Source organism: Esox lucius, chromosome 14 (genome assembly GCF_011004845.1).
Source record: "Esox lucius isolate fEsoLuc1 chromosome 14, fEsoLuc1.pri, whole genome shotgun sequence".
NCBI lineage: Eukaryota > Metazoa > Chordata > Actinopteri > Esociformes > Esocidae > Esox > Esox lucius.
The window spans coordinates 9,233,574-9,251,975 of NC_047582.1; the positions used below are offsets into that span (position 1 = coordinate 9,233,574).

Consider the following 18,402-nt stretch of genomic DNA (forward strand, 5'->3'; position numbering starts at 1 on the left):
AAACCTAACATAATACATAACATAATTAGCAAAACCAAAATAGCTCAAATATACATTTAAAATAAAAATAGAAAACCAATGATAAAATGGAACATATGCTCAGATTTAGTAAATCTCCCTGGAAATAAAAATCTTTATAACAACCAAACTTCGATTGGAATCCCTGAAGCTGCATTATCCGTGCTCTGAAAACATCCAGTAGAAATACGTTTCTGTACCGATAATTCAGAAAAATATGATAAAATAACTGTTCACACAATAATGACATTATGTCAAATATTTCAAAAAAAGAATTAGACTTTAAAAAAATACTGAGGTCTTCATAAAAAAAACGTTGAAAGTGTGACCATAAGAACAATATAAAACATGACACACCTACACCGAAACACATAGGTTCCAGCATTCAAATGCGGTTTAGTCAGATACTGTAAATGACTCCTTTTATTTGGTAATCATTCATTGGCGGTTATGATTAATGATGATTAATTTAATCAAATTAGATGAACCTTTGAAGTAAGGTCAATAAAGCCCAATCCCCGAAACACTGTCAGACAGCGGTACCTGCTGGCCTTTCATTACAACTACCGTCCCTTTAATTGTTCACATGGTTCCCTCTCTTGAATGAGTTACATTAAAACATGGCGGAGGGGAGGAACTGTGGAAACTGCTTGGGCTGAAGAATTGCAAAGCAAAACATACAAAAGTGACCTTTGTGGAGGTAGAGGAGAGTGTACGGAGGCTAAGGAGGGGTAGGATGACTGTTGTATAACGCAGGAGACATACGGGGAGACACGGCTTCTCGATTTTATTTTATTTTTTACTGCAACAGAAGACTGGAACCGAAAAAAGGCTTTCGCATAAAAATACAAAAAAACAAAACAAGACAGAGATGAACGGGGTAAGTTTGCTATTTAATAATAAGTAAAATAATTACTTTATATTTTATAATAGGTTATACTATTTAGAACGTAATGGACGGCGAACTGTTATTTATATTGTAGTTTAGTTATTTGTTTACTTTATGAATATCCAACATGGCATTACGTTAGCAAGCTACGCTAGCCACTGTAGCTACAGTAGTCTGGTTAGCTTGCTGGTTATAGTGTACGTTTTTGTTCCTACACTACTAGGTACTAGTATCGGTTGAATTAGCGAACACTCCAAATGAAAAGTTTGTTGCTTTTAGTGTCCAATAAGTGTTAGTATCTTAAATTGACATTGTTTGCATTTCTTCGAAAACAGGCTCGTCACAAATTAATATTATTTGATGAGTGTAGGGATTTGGCTAACGACTCGGAGGCCCGTATATTGTGTGGGTGTGTTGGTGATGTTGCTGCCTGGCTGGCGTCACTGACACAGGTCGTCTGTTTTTCATAAAACCATGTGGTAGATTCCAGAAATTACTCAACGATTGTTATGATCAAATTTAGAACCATGCACAAAAATCTTCGTGTGACACATTTTATACCTGATTACATCTTAACACTTACATAGACATGAAGACAGACATTCACATCCATGTTTGTTTTACCATTGTGGATCCGGATAATATTCCCATTTAAAATCATAATTAATTTAACCCTGACCCAAATTGTAACATACCTAACCCTAATGCCATGAATTGTATTTTTCCTCAGGGGAATTGCAAAAATCCACATGTGGCTGTTTTCCTCGCAGTAATGGACCCCACTAGTGTCTTTATTCCTTTCTGCCAACACACACACAAAATGGTAACAACTGATAACATATTTTCATTTGACAGGACATGTTACTAAATAGCCACTCCATCACTCTCCTGAGCCACAGCAAGTCCAAGTCCCCTGTCCATGATGAGATGACCATCAAGCTCATACAGGAGGGGAAGTACACTGGACGTGTCTCTATACAGAACGAACCACAGAGGCAAGGAGATGGTATGTACTGTGTCGCTAGTAGCCTATTTACATGACTAGTGCAGTGTGACTTACATTGTTCCTCTAGATCCATTCACTTTTTGAGTGTGTAACAGACGTTCATGATTAATTCACTGAAGTACTTATAGATTAATTTGTAAATTCAGTTCATAGGTGTTATATAGTTTTGTGAAATAAGCATTTTACATTAAACCTAAAACAAAGCTGTATGATGGGTTGGCCGTACTTCACGTCACTGAATATCTATAAGTAAGAAGGAGCTGTAAATTTGGTCAACAGATTGTTTTTTAGTCATCTGAAGTTCCTCTTCTATTTTCCTCCACTCATTTTACATGAAATGTGCTAAAATCATATTAAGGAATGAAGAGCAGTGTATTGTGAGCTCCCTGTTATACCCTTATCTGACTTCCTGTGGGCTTGACTCCCCCAGCAGCCCGGAGACTGAACGCTGAGGCAGCATGCGTCCTGAAGCTGGCAGACAGGGAAGAGAGCAACAGCCAGTGGCCCTGCAAGACAGAAGACCACCAGGTGTCCCAGCAGCTTCTACACTTCTCCCCAGTCTCCTGTCGCCGTTCTCCAGCCGATCTCTCCTCCCCTCCTGCCCCCGGTAACAACATCACCCACACCCTCCTGACCAACAACACCGCTGCTCACCTCAGCAACCAGAGGAGAGACATCCGACGCAAGGCCAAAGGGAAGAAGTCAGCCCTTAGAATGTAAGGCCTCATCTGGATGTTGGAAAGAAACCACATTTTGTTTTTTGTGTCATGTTTTTATATGTAATAAATAATATAAAATTTGACTGTTGTAAATGCATGCACTGAACTGGTTGCCGTGCTAGCGTCCTTAATGTCTAATATTGATCTCCTCTTTTCAAAAGGATGTAACACAAAATTTTATTTTTCTTTCTGACACCTTTTTTCACTTCAAAAGCAATATGAACATGGCTGACATGCTTGTACATTTAAATGCTTTATTGTTAATGCTAGTTCATATGTTTCCCCTCCAGAGCAGAGAGCAGGAATTCCCAAAACCACAAAGTAACAGATTACTACCCCATACGCAGAAGCTCCAGGAAAAGCAAAGCAGAGTTGAAGGTGAGAACAACATGGATTTGTTACCTTGTAATACTAAAGGTGTTACCCAGTAAGCAGAAGACTGAACCCGTTATTGAAAAACAAATGTTGTGTGAAATGTGAACCTGTTCTTCTGTGAATCATTTAGCATTTGATTTGTGACAATGGACTCTTATGTGACGTTGCTGTGAAATTCTGGCCTTCAATAAGATTCCTCAAACGTTAGACCACTTGAATTACAATGGGATTAGCAACTTGTTCCATCAAATACGTGGAGGTGCATTTTAAATGTCTTGTGAAAGTCTTACTCTTACTACATAGTCATTAGATGTCAGATATTATTGTCTTTTCTTACAGGGTGAACAAAAGAAACACATAGATGATCTGATCGTGAATGGAATTGAGGAAGGAATGGAGGTATGATCACAGCTGTTTGGCTGTCTGACTGGGAGAGCCCTTTTATTTCAAAACCTTGTAATGTTCAGACTAGCAAATCATGAAATACACACCAGTTTTTTCATTTCAGTGGACAACATTGTTCTTCTAAGTTGAATATGTTTTTTTGTTTTTAGGTGCGGCATATAGATGGGAAGGGCCGGGGAGTGTTTGCCACGCAGTGTTTTCAGAAGGGCCAGTATGTCGTGGAATACCACGGAGACCTGCTGCAGATCACCGATGCCAAAAAGAGGGAAGCCGAGTATGCTATGAACCCTGCAACCGGCTGCTATATGTACTACTTTCAGTATCTCTGCAAAACATACTGGTAGGTGTTATCGCTGATTGACTTGTATCTCATATGTGCTGAGTATCTCATTATTGTCCGCTAATGCAGTTTTTATGTTTGGATTGCAGAACAGTAACTTTTTTTCATACCTTTTAATAGTCTCCCTCTTTGACTACTTCTGAAAAGTTCTTCTTAATCGTAATGTTCTTTTCCTGTACGTGTCCCTCCAGTGTGGACGCCACAAAAGAAACGGTTCGCATGGGCCGGCTGATCAACCACAGTAAGAACGGCAACTGTCAAACCAAACTCCATGACATCAATGGCATACCTCACCTCATTCTGGTGGCATCGAGAGACATCGATGAGGGCGAGGAGCTGCTGTACGACTACGGTGACCGCAGTAAAGCTTCCATCGCAGCCCACCCCTGGCTCAAACATTAATCCAGCTCAAAGAAAAGGGAAACAAGCTTCATAGAAGATAATTTTTTTAAATGTAAAAATTGCCTTAGCAACAGAATGTTACCCCAGTTTTTTTCAGAGGGGAAAAGAACGAGGACGTGGTAGATTTCTGGTGTGTATGTAGAGGGGGGGAGTTTTGAAGAGGGAGGGTTAGGTTACAGTGACTTAAACACATTTAGATTGAGGTACATCTTCTAAATGTCTAGTGACATCAATACTTTTAATATATTTATCCGTCTATATGAAACATGCTAGTTTTTTCCAGCACATTTCTTTTTGTATATTTTGTATTACCGGTAGACCAGTGCTTCCACGGCATGCAGGTTGTAGTTTAAGTGTTCTGCATTTTTATACTTTTTTCTTAATCGGGTGTATAGTAGTTAGTTGCTTAGCAATAATTATATTTATGGTACCAGAACCCTTTCTGGTTGATGCAGAAAGCAGAACTATGAGATGCAAACCTACGAGCCCTCTTTGAAAGGTTCAGAAAACTGGAATAAGATTCCAACCATTTAAACACAATTAATTTGAAATGTTAACTTTATGCCATGTTGAGTAGAGTTGTTTTATGAACTTGAACAAATATGTACCTCTCTAACACAAAGCTGTTAAAATGTCCACAACGAAGTGCTCTGCAAGGAGCTATTTAAATGAATATGTATACTGGGGTGGATACATTGTTAAATAAACACATTTTATGCAACTTATAACATGACTTGCTGCGTTTTGTTGTGACTTTGATCCTTGTAAACACCAACTGGCTAAAATTGATTTGAGAGTTGTAGATGGTTGACAAGAGATTTCTCCATTTAAAATAAACATTTCAACAAATTGATTATGCATTCATTTGAATTCCACTGGCTTGAATTTAGTCTGATTTTTTTGAAACAAGATACTTTATAGATTTTTATTTTTAAGCCCTTATAGCAATGTGGGATGGTTTAAGGGTGGAGTTCTAGAATTCTAATTCAGACGATTACAACCAGTGCAATCAAGTAGAAAAAAAACACCTTAATAAGAACGTTGCTGAAGTTTAAATTGGTCCCTGGAAATGTATTATTTGCTAATACAAAATACCTTTTAGTGAAAATATAATTATAAGCAAAATTTACTTTGGTTTTATTTAGACACATCCCTTTTAGGGTGTTGGGTAATTGTAATTATTGCCCACATCTGTTAAGGACTTGTATAACAACCGTATCTGAACTCTCAGTATAAATTTGATGTGATGATTACCTGAGATTTACCCTGGACCATAGAGCCCTGGACCCGAAACACATTTCGAAAATAACGTCTCCAAAAGGATCGTGAGACACCCTTCCAAAAGGAACGGTCTGGAGGAAACTATTTTACTCACACGGACTGTTTAGAGCGACGCACTCTTGTTTATTTTTTGTCGGTTAATAAGCAAAGCGCGGATTCGTAAGTAATATGTTCCCACCTAGCTAGAAATGTGATTACAGACGTTCGCTTTGTGTGATGTTTATTCATGAACACCGCGTTATTAGATTTTTTTGCTTCTGTCGATACATTGTTTAGTACTAAATAATGAACGACTGGAGTCCAGTGGCAAAGGTCTATGACCCTCTCAAGGCGGGCAGCATCGATGGCACAGACGTGGAGCCACATGATCGGGCCGTCTGGAGGGCCATGGTCGCCCGCTACAAACCTAACAAAGGTGTGGTGGGGGACCCGCTCCTCACCCTATTCGTGGCCCGCTTGAACCCTCAAACAACGGAGGAGAAACTGAATGAAGTGTTCTCCAAATACGGGGACATTCGCCGACTGCGCCTGGTGAGGGACATAGTGACTGGGTTCTCGAAGGGCTACGCTTTCGTTGAATACAAAGAGGAGAGGTCCGTAGTCCGAGCCAGACGAGAGGCCAACAAACTAGTAGTGGACCAAAGTGAGTTGTTTGTGGACTTCGAGCAGGAGAGGACTCTGAAAGGATGGATACCTCGCCGGCTGGGCGGAGGGCAGGGCGGCAAGAAGGAGTCAGGTCAGCTACGGTTTGGTGGGAAGGACAGACCCTTTCGCAAACCCATCAACCTTCCGGTCACCCTGAGCCAAGAATGGGGTGGTAGAGGCAGAGAGTGGGAGAGAGGAGGTGAGAGGAATGAGCGCTACAGAGAGAAAGACAGAGATGGGACTGTGTGGGGGAGTAGAGGAAGGAGAGATGACCGAGACAGAGGGAGAGAGAGAGGTGGGGAAATGGAGTACCACCGAGATAGGCGGAATAGGAGTTACGAGACCGAGTCGACGAGGGAGAGGGGGTCAACGAGGGAGAGGGGGTCAAGAGAAAGGGATGACAGGAGACACAGTGATGACAAGCACAGACACAGAGACAGGAGATGAGGCATACTGGGTTGCCCAGTGATCCCTCTGACATCTGGACTTCATCTCTAAAATCTGGAAGGATCATGCCACATGTGGAAAGAGCAAAGGATAGGCCTAAAAGAATGGTCCGACAATCTGGTTTCATTGGTCTCTATTTTGTAGCTGGTTGTGGGGTAGACATTGTCGCACCCATTTCTCTGCTGCGCCATTTTGCTCCCCCAGCTCAGTTGGATGGTTTTTTTTTATCCTATTGTCCTCACTTCTATACAAAATATTTTTGTGAAATATTGGTTACCATTTAAGCCATGCTTTCTTTTTCTTCATCAGAACAAAAAAACATTTACCATTATGGGGATCACAATGTTTATTTGAGTGGGGATATCTGAATAAAAGGCAACACACTTTATGAAAACAGTGAGATGTATCATATTTTAAATCTTTACAAATACAAATGTACCAGGTTTGAATGGAGTCCATGAGGTTTGTGTGAAATAGAGGATGTTTTGCATATAATGGCATATGTCTATATTCAGAAGTATATTTTTTATTTGTATTTCCCTTTATGTGTATATGATGTAGATGTTTCCACCAGCATGTGCTGTATTACATGCCGATTATCCCTTCAGTCATGATAAGTTTTGACCTAATTTATGCACCATTATGTCTTGCAATTATTAACGTTTTTAATTCATAGAAATTGGGTCAATTAGGACTAGTCCTCAGTATACAGAACCTCTTTCGTCCAACAAACCATTTTTCTTCTTGCCATAGCACAGTTTGGCAAACTGTCCTCGATGTTTGAGCCACATATTTCATAAGAACATTCTCATTTGAGTTCTCAGTGGAGTGTTGTCCATTTGTCTTATCACATTTGGTTCCATGTCAATTGAATGTATCGAATACAGTTTGCCAAACATGCATATCTTTGGCTTCATATTATGTACACCACTTGGCTAGTCCTGAAGGCACCACTAAAAGCCTCAAAACAAAAAAAGCAGCAGCAAATAGCCTGTAGTTAAATCATTCAAAACAAAAATACCGTCTTTCCTTAAGGCATTGTAAAACTACAACATTCTGTGCTTCAATCAACCATTTGCAAAATATAAAACCCCAACATCTCTAAATTGGGCAAATTGTTCAAAAAGGTGTTCTAAACATCAGACCAACAGTATGTATATGGCGATGCATACTTTTGAATAAGAAGGGTTGTATTAAGAATTGGGTTTCTATGGCAACCATATTTTCCACCTCAACACCCAGTAACACATTCATTTATGCAAAGTTCCACCAAGTTGTTTAAATCCAACAAGTTTGTTCACACCCTTTTATCTAGTGCTGGAGAGTGAGGGGCCTAGCTACAGCGCCTCCTAGCTGCCGTAGAGAACATGGCTGGTCTAACTGGGATATCAAACTGAGTCAGTGAAAAACATCTTGTTTCTTTTCTGAACATAAAAGTTCTCAAATTTGTGTCCCATGATTCTCTATCTAGGGTATTTCATGTGCTTCCTTTCTCAAACCTCTCAAACACACTTTCTGCTCTCCACATGGCTACCAAGCCTGACTATGTCTCTCAACCATACTTTCTGTTTTCCACAATTCTACCCAGCCTGATGCTGGTACCTACATTACGTCTGCCAGTTCTGATAATGGGTAACAACTCTGTGCATCGGTCAATTCTTGTGGGTTTCACCGTGGAATAAATAAAGGCTTTAGGGAGGTTTGACTTCAGAAGAAGTGGGTAAATCTTCTCTTCACCCTCAAACCCACGGAGTGCTTTCATTTACTAATGGCTGTGTCATGAAATCACATTACACTGCAGCTGGCCACAATAAGTACAGTCCAAAGACTAGGAGGTTAAATCTAACGTTACAGTGGTTAGGCAACACTTCGGGGTGAATGATTCAGCTGTCACACAGAGCTTGTGGTGTTGTCGGTGTGAATCTCGGTATGTGGATGGCCATTGATGGTGTTCTCTACACCATCAATGGGGGGGGGGGGGGGGGGGGTCGTCAAGAATTAGCCATTCACTACAGATGCTGCAGAGCCTCCTGGGCCTGTTCCGTGTACACCTCATCTTTCCCCGCCCACGAGCTGAAGCTGTCGTCGAACTGTGCGCTCCGCTGGGAGTTCCACCGCTTATCACGAGAGAAGAAGCTAAACCTGAAACGAGAGAAGGGAAGGAGAGGTGGAAAATGCAGAAGGGAAAGAAAAAGTGGATATTACTGACCAGAGTCATTGATCCCACATGTCCATGACATGCCTGCCGGCCCGTTGGTCACTAACGGGTAAAAGGGAGATGCACGTCTACAGTGTAAATTCGGAGATTAGAATAAAGGTGCATAAGGATTAGATGTGTGTGCACAAAGCAGAAGGAGCATAGAAAATGCAAGAGTTAAACAGATTTGTTAGTGAATCAGAATCAGGACAGGAAGTGAATCCACATCCTATTCTGACTGGCTGATTAAAATGTTCCACGATGTTCCTATTGGACAGTGATTTAGACAGTGACCCACAATTAGCCAATCAGAATGCACACTTCTACACAGCCTCCAAGGGTCCATGCTGGTCCGATAACTACGGTAGGGTGCACAGTTAACATGTTCAGGAAAAAGGCCCTACTAATACAACATGCAGATGGTGAGAGGTGTTAGCCAAGACAGTGAGTAACATAGAGGCCAACCAATGACCGAGGTCGTACGAGGGATATGAGACGTCTGATTGGCTGTAAAGTGGGGTCATCTGGTATCAACCCAGCCGCCACCATCGGCATTATGGCTGTGAAGATCCTGTCACACAGAGGTACGCGAACACAAAGGTATATACAAACACATACACACACACACAAAGACATTCACAGGGAGGCACGGACAAGCAGAAAACGAGGGGAAAGGAAGACATGGTCCAAATCAGCCATGGCCCATAAAACTGATGTCAAATGAAGCCATGTTACTGCTGTTTCTGTGGTGAGTGAACCAGAGTGGACTAACAGTCATGCCTTAGCTGATGTAGTGACAGTCAGACCAAGAGATGAACGCACGGGCACATCCTTAATACTACACCTGTGTGTGTGTTGGAGGGTGTGTCCTTGTGAGATACGTACAGGCACTTGTGTGTGTGTTGGAGGGTGTGTCCTTGTGAGATACGTACAGGCGTTTGATTCCTGACTCGGGCTGGGCACCAGTTCGGGGCCGCGCCCTCAGTTGTTCGGGTGAAGGGGAAGGAGCTGGAGGGCCGGTCTCATCCTCTGCCTCTTCACTGGAGAGGAAGAACAGCCAATGTTATTATCCTCATCATCATCAACCTGAGAGCCTCAGAACGGAATGCACACAGCATCGTCAACACTGTCAACTTCTTCACTTTAACCTAACAAACAGGGTTCATCACATCTGATTGATTAGGGTTTTCAAAACCTGAGTGTGTCTTAAAACGGAATAAACATGGGTGCCTTTTGTAGTAGGCAATCTCCTCCTGCAGCATAAACACTTTGGCCTTGAGCTCATTCCTCTCGTGCAGAACGTCTCTCAGCTCCTGCAACGTGAACCTGGGCCTGTTGGGGTCCTTCTGGTCCAGGCCTCCCATCTCCTCGTCACATAGCGCCTCCTAGTGGGATACAGCCAAATTACACCATGCAACTAAAGGAGGAGGGCAGGAAGTGAGGCAGGAAAGGAAGGAATAGATGGTAGGCAGGAAGGGAAGGAGGGATACCTTGGTAAAGTGTTGGAACAGAGCTGGTGTGTCCTCATCACACATCGCCTCCTGGTGGCATAGGAAATGAACTGAAGGTCAGACACTAGGCCCTGTTCCAATACTTAGGAAATCAATCCTTAACTCTGATTCCTTCCTTCCTTCTTTCCTTCCTTACAATCTTCCTTACCTCAGATACTACAAAGTTACTGCATGCAACCAACTGAGGTCCATCATGCACCAAACAGTCATTTAGCCAGTGACTCTGTAGCACATGAACGTGAAGAAAAGAGGCATGGCCAACAGTCGTGCTATTATCGTGACTGGATGACATTGTGTTCCAAGTTCTCTTGTTGCAAACATCCTAATCTGCCATTATGTTTTGCATGTGAAAGGGAGGGTCTTGACTAGTCTATGTGCTGTTGCAGGGGTGTCAGAGCAGTCTATATTTAGGTGTGACAGCTGTGGCGGTACAGTCTGACCTCAGACACGAAAAAACACTGACGACAACACACACTTACTGTATATTGGCCAGTACAGTCAAGGGTAACCCATTTTCGTTGAACTTTTAAAAACACAGACCTTGAAATACAATTGTCAGAATTCCACACACATAGCTGTCAATTATACACTTAGATTCCATGCTCTTGTGGTCAACGGGATACTGTTTCAACTTTAGTTGGACAGGGCAAAGGTTAGGGCCACGCCAAACACACCATTCTGGGAAGGCTAGCTAGCTAGCACAACGGTGTTACCCATTGCAACACAGCCTCTTCCTCTACATTCTCCTCCTCATCATCATCCAGGGAAGGGAAGCGAGGGGCAGGGTCGTACCCCGCCAACAGCATCTCAGTGGGGTATCTCTCTCGCTCTGGCCAGCCCCCCACCTCAGACTCGACCTCTGAGGAGGGGCTACCAGGCTGGGGAGCAGGGAACTGGAGCGGCAGACAAATGTTAAGGTACCTTTATCCAGGCACGTCTCACTCAATTCCAATAACTCCACACATTCTTACAGACAAAAGAATAGCAAAAGAATATAATGCGCTACCGCAAAGCATTGTGGGGAAAATGTGTTCGACTTGCTGTATGAAGTCTTGGAACCGTCTGTATTTTAATTTGGCTAAGAGTAAAAAGGTTTGGTATACAAGTGACTATAAAGGTTGTTGTTGCTAATTTTAGATGCCCTGAATTGCCTGGCTGTCTCTTACTACATCTCTAAGGCTGGCTAGTGGCCGGCTGTGGACGGGTAGAGAGAAGGCATATTTCCAGCCTGTCCCTGCTCCCACTCATATGATAACTAGGTCATATTTTCCAATGAGGCAAAAACTCTGGGCTCACTGACTCACTAGCTCCAGCTGAGTTCTACAGGCTGCGAGTCAGACTGCTATATACTGACTCTGCACAGGTTCTCTCACAGAAGGAAAGAAAAGATAATGTGATTCTGTGGTTGTTGGGGACGTATACCTGTAGATACCTTACATCTGCCGGGGAGACCTATGTGTGCATTGTGTATCCATGCTTAGCAGGTTTGCGGACCGAACAGACGCTTGAATTACCTGTGTAGGGGATGGGGGCTGGGGTGGTGTCAGTATTACCTGTGGAGGGATGGGGAGGTGTCAGCATTACCTGTGCAGGGGATGGGGGCTGGGGTGGTGTCAGTATTACCTGTGGAGGGATGGGGGCTGGGGAGGTGTCAGTATTACCTGTGGAGGGATGGGGGCTGGGGAGGTGTCAGTATTACCTGTGCAGGGGATGGGGGCTGGGGTGGTGTCAGTATTACCTGTGGAGGGATGGGGGCTGGGGAGGTGTCAGTATTACCTGTGGAGGGATGGGGGCTGGGGAGGTGTCAGTATTACCTGTGGAGGGATGGGGGCTGGGGTGGTGTCAGTATTACCTGTGGAGGGATGGGGAGGTGTCAGCATTACCTGTGCAGGGGATGGGGGCTGGGGTGGTGTCAGTATTACCTGTGGAGGGATGGGGGCTGGGGAGGTGTCAGTATTACCTGTGGAGGGATGGGGGCTGGGGTGGTGTCAGTATTACCTGTGCAGGGGATGACGGCTGGGGAGGTGTCAGTATTACCTGTGCAGGGGATGGGGGTTGGGGAGGTGTCAGTATTACCTGTGCAGGGGATGACGGCTGGGGAGGTGTCAGTATTACCTGTGCAGGGGATGACGGCTGGGGAGGTGTCAGTATTACCTGTGCAGGGGATGGGGGTTGGGGAGGTGTCAGTATTACCTGTGCAGGGGATGGGGGTTGGGGAGGTGTCAGTATTACCTGTGCAGGGGATGGGGGTTGGGGAGGTGTCAGTATTACCTGTGGAGGGATGGGGGCTGGGGTGGTGTCAGTATTACCTGTGCAGGGGATGACGGCTGGGGTGGTGTCAGTATTACCTGTGCAGGGGATGGGGGTTGGGGAGGTGTCAGTATTACCTGTGCAGGGGATGGGGGTTGGGGAGGTGTCAGTATTACCTGTGCAGGGGATGGGGGTTGGGGAGGAAGCTCTTCTGGAGCCTGAGGGGGCACGTCTCCTTGCAAACGCTCTCTTAAACGGGCCACTTCCTGCCGGAGTGCTCCCATTTCCTGTACCCGGGCTTGAGCTCCCGCCTCCAGTTCCACCTGAAGATATATATATCTGCACTGTTTTGTTTTTAAAATACAATATGTTTAACACATCCTTAGGTTTCAAACCTTCTGCTCGATGAGAGCTTTCCCCTGAGCTTCCACCACAGAGATCTTATGGCGAAGGTCATGGTTTATCTTCATCAGACGAGACTGCTGCTGCTGAAGCTAGAGAGCGGATGGAGGGAGATGGATGGGGAGGAGGTCAGAGATAAGAAGTCACACATAGGCCACACAGCCATTAAAAACAACATGCCCCCGTTACCTCCACACAGCTAAGTTACGGTGTGCCACAGGTCATATTGAGGAGGGGGATTTGCTGGTCTGGCGGTTTTAAAAGGCTTTGATCGGTTGTCACATGTATTTAGTCTTCTAAACCATTGATGTGTTTGCAGGGTGGGACATTTCAGATGGGAGAAGATTTTAGATGGATGATCCCCGTTAAAGACAAGTGAACCACAGATTACAATTTTTCTTTGTTTATGGCATGCTTTCAGGGTGAGGAACCACCACCTTAACATCCAGTTTTACAATAGTGCATTGGTTCTAAATATTTTGGGAAGGCCTGGCTGATCCTGTCTGTGCACATAGACACCATCTACACCAGGCAAGCATCCTGCCACACTCACAGCCTCAATGTCCTCGTTTTTTAATGTGAGCTCGCGGTCTTTGGCTCGGATCTCGTCTCTTTGCTTGTCCACCACCTCTTTCAGCTTCTTCATCACCTGACGCTCCCGCTCAGACATACCTGGCAACACAACAGGGGAAACCATTTCAGATCTGGCAACCTAAGAGGCAAGGCAGAATGGGAGTGCAAAATGTGGAAGGACAACTGAAATGTCTGGCGGTCCAGACTCTAAAAAAACTCTACATGAATCCTGTGTGTGTGTCTTACGGGATGATAAATCAAGTGAGCCTCACTAGGTTTAAAATGGCAGACAGGCACGGACACACTTGACTTCTCTGCCAGATACAGAGGAGCCCAGGCTGACACACCGCTCTGGATATCAGCCACGAGGAACTGAGACCCTAAAACCCCAGCCAGTACTGACTGAGCAGGTGGACAGGGCACTGAGGGGACTTGTATCAAAGTGAAGCGTGATTACGTAGTGTGTGTGTGTCTAGCAGGTGGACAGGGCACTGAGGGAGGTCTGTCTCTGTGTGTGTTTGGTTCTGTGTCTCAGGGCGACTGTAGCCCTTCTGTGACATCACGACAGAGCCACCCATGCAGTAACAAGCCTGGCTCAGCCTCAAACACAGAGAAGGCCCCCTTTGTGTGTGTGTGTGTGTGTGCGTGTGCATGTGCGAGGACGTGCGTGCACATGCCTGCGTGCATGTGACTGCCCATGTTAAGCGAAAGGGTGCGCGTGAGCTACAGAGCGAGAGCATAAAGACATGTGCGTCCCTTCTTTTAATCAGGTGATTTACTGTTGGTGTGCGGGTTCAGAGAGGAGTAGAGGGGAGGGTTTAGTACCTTCATGCCTCTGTAGGTCCTCTTCACTCATGGGGTCTTTGATTGACATGTTAGTGAGGAGCGTCTTGTTCTCCTCCTGAAGCTGGGCGATTTGAGACAGCAGGTCCTGGGCCTCCCCCCTCCACACGTCCTCTACCAGCTCCAACTCCTACACACACAAACACACAGACAGCACAGACTAACACCCTTGACCCCTCTTCCAAGCATGTATGATCACAGCCTTGTTACAAGCAATTTCTTAAAATGTGGATTTTCAACCATCTTGCCTGGTGTGGGTGGAGTATTCACCACATTGTTTTGACAAATTCACTCCATTCAAGCACAAAAAAACTATGTTACCAGGGCGCAGACACAGGCATTCCACTGAGTCAGGGTTTAAAACAACATGTGCATTGGTTGGCTATACGAAAGGCCTCAGTTTTAACCCTGGGCTTTTACGATGTCTTTCTCCTGTCAATGAATGTCTTCAACCTTGTGACTTTTAAAGGCTGACTTTCTTACAAACGGACTCTTTCTCAACTTTAAAACTGACAACAGGTGTGCCTTTCATGGTTCATCAATGACTGAAAATAAATGACTCCCCTTCACAAGATCCTGTGTTATCCACAGTATTTGTTCACAGGATTCGTCTTGGGACATTAACTGTAGAGCTTGGTATGAATCAGCACTTCCATAATGAAAAATCTTATTAATTGTATTGAACAGTTTTTTAGCATTAAATGATGTGGTATGATGGTGAATTGATCAGTTATATGGTTTAAAGCCATCACATTTTTACCTGGCTTTATTAAAGAGATGGGGGATAGTGGATCTTATTTACTGTAATCCAATTAATGCTTTACATTCTGTGGATTGCATAAACTACTTTTGGCTTGTTGTACTTAAATGAACTGAAAATGTAGGTAATAAAATAAAATACTTAGCATATTGCCTAAGGCAGATGGCTCTTTGGGCAGAAGTTAGATTCAGGATGTTGTCACACTTTAATTAAGGCACAAGACACATCTTAGTCGACCAATAAGGGCCAGGCTAGTTTAACTCCTGTCACGTCACTGTCACAAGACCAGCCACTGTTTCATCACTGCACTTCCTCTGACTATAGATGAGGGCCATGACTAACGGCAAAGATGTACAGACGTCTTCATGTAACTGTGACATGTTGCTGGACAGTTTTACAGTTAACAGAAAGATGTTGAGACCTTTAATCTGAAATATATGCCGTTCGATCAAAGAAAATGTCACTTCTTACAATTTCCACAGACCTATTTACAAAAACACATTAAGTTGAATATTGGTGGAGGGTTCGTAACATAATGATGTTAAAATCTCCTTCTGTTAGCATGTTCCAAAAAATGCTTTTGAAGTATCTTAATCTGTCTGCAGAAATAATAAAGACTGTCATCTATGACAAGACACCTTGTGTTTAAATAAATCTATAGGGACTTTTTAACAACAGTAACTGAAGTTGATTTACACCCAGCAACAGAATAACGGTAATACAATTATACGAGTCCTTGATCTGTACTGTCCAGGAATGCATAATTATATATATATAATGTTTTCATTGTGATGTTTCCTGAACATTTTATTTTTGAGTACTGTTCCACAAATAACAACTGTTTCCAAATTTTTTACATTTTAAGATGGAATTTAATTCTAAAATGTGAACTGTCAGTGGTCCTTTAATTGGGTACACTCATCTGGTACTGGATTGGATCCCATTGTCTTCAGAACAGCCTAAAATCTATTTTTAGGGGTGTGGATTTAATAAGGTGTCCAAAAAGTTGCTTCATCCCTCAAGTCCTGTCAGTTGCGACGTGGAGCCACTGTGGATCGGACTTGCTGGTCTAGTACATCCCACAGATGCTCAATTGGATTGAGATCTGGGGAATTTGGAGGCCAGGACAACACCTTGAACTCTTTGTCATGTTCAAAACCACTCCTGAGCAATGTGTACAGTGTGGAGGGTGCATTATTCTGCTGAAAGAGGCCACTACCATCAGGGAAGACCACTTCCATGAAGGGGTGTACCTGGTCCAGAGTGTCCCACTCCCTCCATTGACTTGTGGTCTTCCCACAGTGAATCCCATCACTTCTCCAGGTAAATGACATACATGTACTCGCCCGTCCACATAAAGTAAAAGAAAACAGGACTCGTCGGACCAGGCGACCTTCTTCCACAGCTCCAAGGTCCAGTTCCGACGCCCGTGTGCCCATGGTAGGCGCTTTAGACGGTGGTACAGCGGTCATCATGGTCACTCTGACCGGTCTGTGGCCACGCAGCCCCACACGCAGCAGGGTGTGATGCACTGTGTGTTGTGAAACATTCCTCCGTGTAACCATCGTTAAAATGTTCTGCACTTGTGTACTTGTTAAGAGATGGTCAACATTATTCGCTTCATCAAAATGTTTTGGCTCATCAGTGTATACCTTCTATTTCCCTGAGGGACAGACCCATTCAAATGGAAAACCACAATTGAAAACAATACAGGTCAATTTTTTCACACACAAACATTATCTGATCATCGTCCCTAATGCTTTCCCAAAATTATCATATCTTTCTAATCCATTTCTATAACTTCTTGATCAGAATATCTTAATCATATCCAAATAAAGATTTCCTTATTAGCCTTATGAACATAGATACGTTGTTGCTGTTTGTATCTAGGCTAGAATTACAAAAAAGCCACAAGGGGATGTGGTATATGGCATATACCACACCTGAGTACTGTTCTTAGGCATAACGCATCTTTGAGTACCTGGACACAGTGCTTAGCCGTGGTATATCAGGAATATACCACAAAACCCCAAGATGCCTTAATGCTATTATAAACAGTTACCAGCGCTATTAAAGAAGTAAAAAGTGATGTGGTACAGGGTCTCATATACCACAGTTACCAGCATCGTTAGCACCCGGTTTATAATACAAAATATATGGTGGCATTCAATGATTATTTTCATTCTGATTCATTCAACGAAAAGAGCTGTAGGTAAACAGCTATGTGGTAATGCTTGCGTTTGTGCAGGGGCCTCAGATTGCCCCATGTCTGAGGCCTCCAAACCACAAGTCTTCCCAGTAACTATGAGAAATGTAACAATCCTCAGTCAATTAAGTGGCATTTATGTAATAGTCCTGTTTTGCATTGGTTACATTTTGAAATCAAGTCTAAGCCAACTATTCCAAATATTGATTATTTCAAACCTCTGACATCTTTTGAAAATGCATAGTACACTTGTCAAACGTTTTGTTATAATAATGTCATTACATTATTTCATGATGAAAACATTTTCATTTTTGTTGGCGTTATTTCCATGTGTTCACTATATATATATATATATATATATATATATATATCAAACCAATTAAAATCTGTTACGTCTGTCACTTATCATTACACCTACTGTTATCTTTACATATTTGGTTACAGCTAACTCAATTATTCAAGTCATTTAGTGCCAAATTGTGACCACCTTTTTGTGTTTCTTCTCTTTCTCGAGCCGGTCCATCCTCTCCAGCCGTAGTTTATCCAGCTCCAGCCTCAGCTCCTCCGTTTCGGGACTGATGCTATTCCTACTGACCATCACCTCCAGGATCTCTAACACCCGCACCACTTTTGGCATGAGCCTGGATAGAGCCTCGCAGCCGTACTGATCAATAATCCGCTCAAACTCCTGGCCCACAACCGCAGCTATGTCATACACGTCCATAACTGTTAAATCAGCCACATTCTTTTCTAACGCTGACCCAAACTCCTCCATGGCTGGCTGTGTGGGTTTGTATTCTGATGTCCTCCGCTCTGTTCCCTTTCCGCAGTCCCTCCCTATAACCGGGCTATTATATTTCCTCCGCCACAACAAACTTCCTCCCCATGGAAAAACTATTCACTTTAGGTCGTTCGCGTCGTTCTGTGTGAACCTGACTCACTTCGATAAGTCCCTAATTGCGTATCGATAGCGTTTTTGTACCCAAGTTGAAAATTTTTTCATCCATTTTTTATAAATTTGATAAAATCACACGACTCCGTCCCATTGCGGTCCTGCCTGCGCTGTCGTTCAGTCCTGATTCGGTGGTCAGATTGCTGTTTGTAATGCGCATGTCAGGGATATCAGATGGATG

General features: G+C 43.5%; 3 protein-coding genes across 8 annotated transcripts; 2 read left to right on the top strand and 1 right to left on the bottom strand.

Annotated features, from left to right (window-relative positions):
- Positions 1 to 567: 567 nt before the first annotated feature.
- kmt5aa (lysine methyltransferase 5Aa) lies at positions 568 to 4,879 on the top strand. Of its 2 annotated transcripts, none has more exons than XM_010877396.5 (7): positions 568 to 898; positions 1,763 to 1,913; positions 2,344 to 2,629; positions 2,923 to 3,010; positions 3,347 to 3,406; positions 3,562 to 3,752; positions 3,944 to 4,879. In XM_010877396.5, the coding sequence occupies exons 1-7, from the start codon at positions 890 to 892 to the stop codon at positions 4,152 to 4,154; spliced, it is 996 nt and encodes a 331-aa protein (XP_010875698.1). In that variant the 5' UTR covers positions 568 to 889; the 3' UTR covers positions 4,155 to 4,879. The 2 variants fall into 2 exon arrangements, with proteins under 2 accessions (XP_010875698.1, XP_019908675.1); XM_020053116.3 differs by having other exon boundaries at positions 2,347 to 2,629.
- A 533-nt stretch (positions 4,880 to 5,412) lies between these two features.
- On the top strand, positions 5,413 to 6,974 carry snrnp35 (small nuclear ribonucleoprotein 35 (U11/U12)). Its single transcript, XM_010877395.5, has one exon. It carries the CDS (start codon positions 5,721 to 5,723, stop codon positions 6,525 to 6,527), a length of 807 nt encoding a protein of 268 aa, XP_010875697.1. The 5' UTR covers positions 5,413 to 5,720; the 3' UTR covers positions 6,528 to 6,974.
- On the bottom strand, positions 6,859 to 18,363 carry rilpl1 (Rab interacting lysosomal protein-like 1). Of its 5 annotated transcripts, XM_013137033.4 has the most exons (11): positions 17,757 to 18,363; positions 14,286 to 14,433; positions 13,441 to 13,559; positions 12,881 to 12,979; positions 12,662 to 12,808; positions 10,949 to 11,128; positions 10,215 to 10,265; positions 9,955 to 10,109; positions 9,657 to 9,764; positions 9,208 to 9,295; positions 8,578 to 8,669 (listed from the first exon to the last, which is right to left on the bottom strand). In XM_013137033.4, the coding sequence occupies exons 1-11, from the start codon at positions 18,042 to 18,044 to the stop codon at positions 8,664 to 8,666; spliced, it is 1,389 nt and encodes a 462-aa protein (XP_012992487.1). In that variant the 5' UTR covers positions 18,045 to 18,363; the 3' UTR covers positions 8,578 to 8,663. The 5 variants fall into 5 exon arrangements, with proteins under 5 accessions (XP_010875693.1, XP_010875695.1, XP_012992488.1 ...); XM_010877391.5 differs by lacking the exon at positions 9,208 to 9,295 and having other exon boundaries at positions 6,859 to 8,669; XM_010877393.5 differs by lacking the exons at positions 9,208 to 9,295; positions 10,949 to 11,128 and having other exon boundaries at positions 6,859 to 8,669.
- Positions 18,364 to 18,402: the final 39 nt, after the last annotated feature.

Bases quoted from the DNA above. Each gene is read 5' to 3' on its own strand.
- kmt5aa (XM_010877396.5), top strand. The intron at 1,914-2,343 runs GTATGTACTGTG...TGACTCCCCCAG, and splicing joins ACCACAGAGGCAAGGAGATG to CAGCCCGGAGACTGAACGCT. The intron at 3,407-3,561 runs GTATGATCACAG...TTTTGTTTTTAG, and splicing joins GAATTGAGGAAGGAATGGAG to GTGCGGCATATAGATGGGAA.
- snrnp35 (XM_010877395.5), top strand. From the start codon at position 5,721: ATGAACGACTGGAGTCCAGTGGCAAAGGTCTATGACCCTCTCAAGGCG.
- rilpl1 (XM_010877391.5), bottom strand. From the start codon at position 18,044: ATGGAGGAGTTTGGGTCAGCGTTAGAAAAGAATGTGGCTGATTTAACA. The intron at 11,129-12,661 runs GTAATACTGACA...CTGCCGCTCCAG, and splicing joins AACCCCCATCCCCTGCACAG to TTCCCTGCTCCCCAGCCTGG. The intron at 8,670-9,656 runs GTACGTATCTCA...CTCTCGTTTCAG, and splicing joins GAGTCAGGAATCAAACGCCT to GTTTAGCTTCTTCTCTCGTG.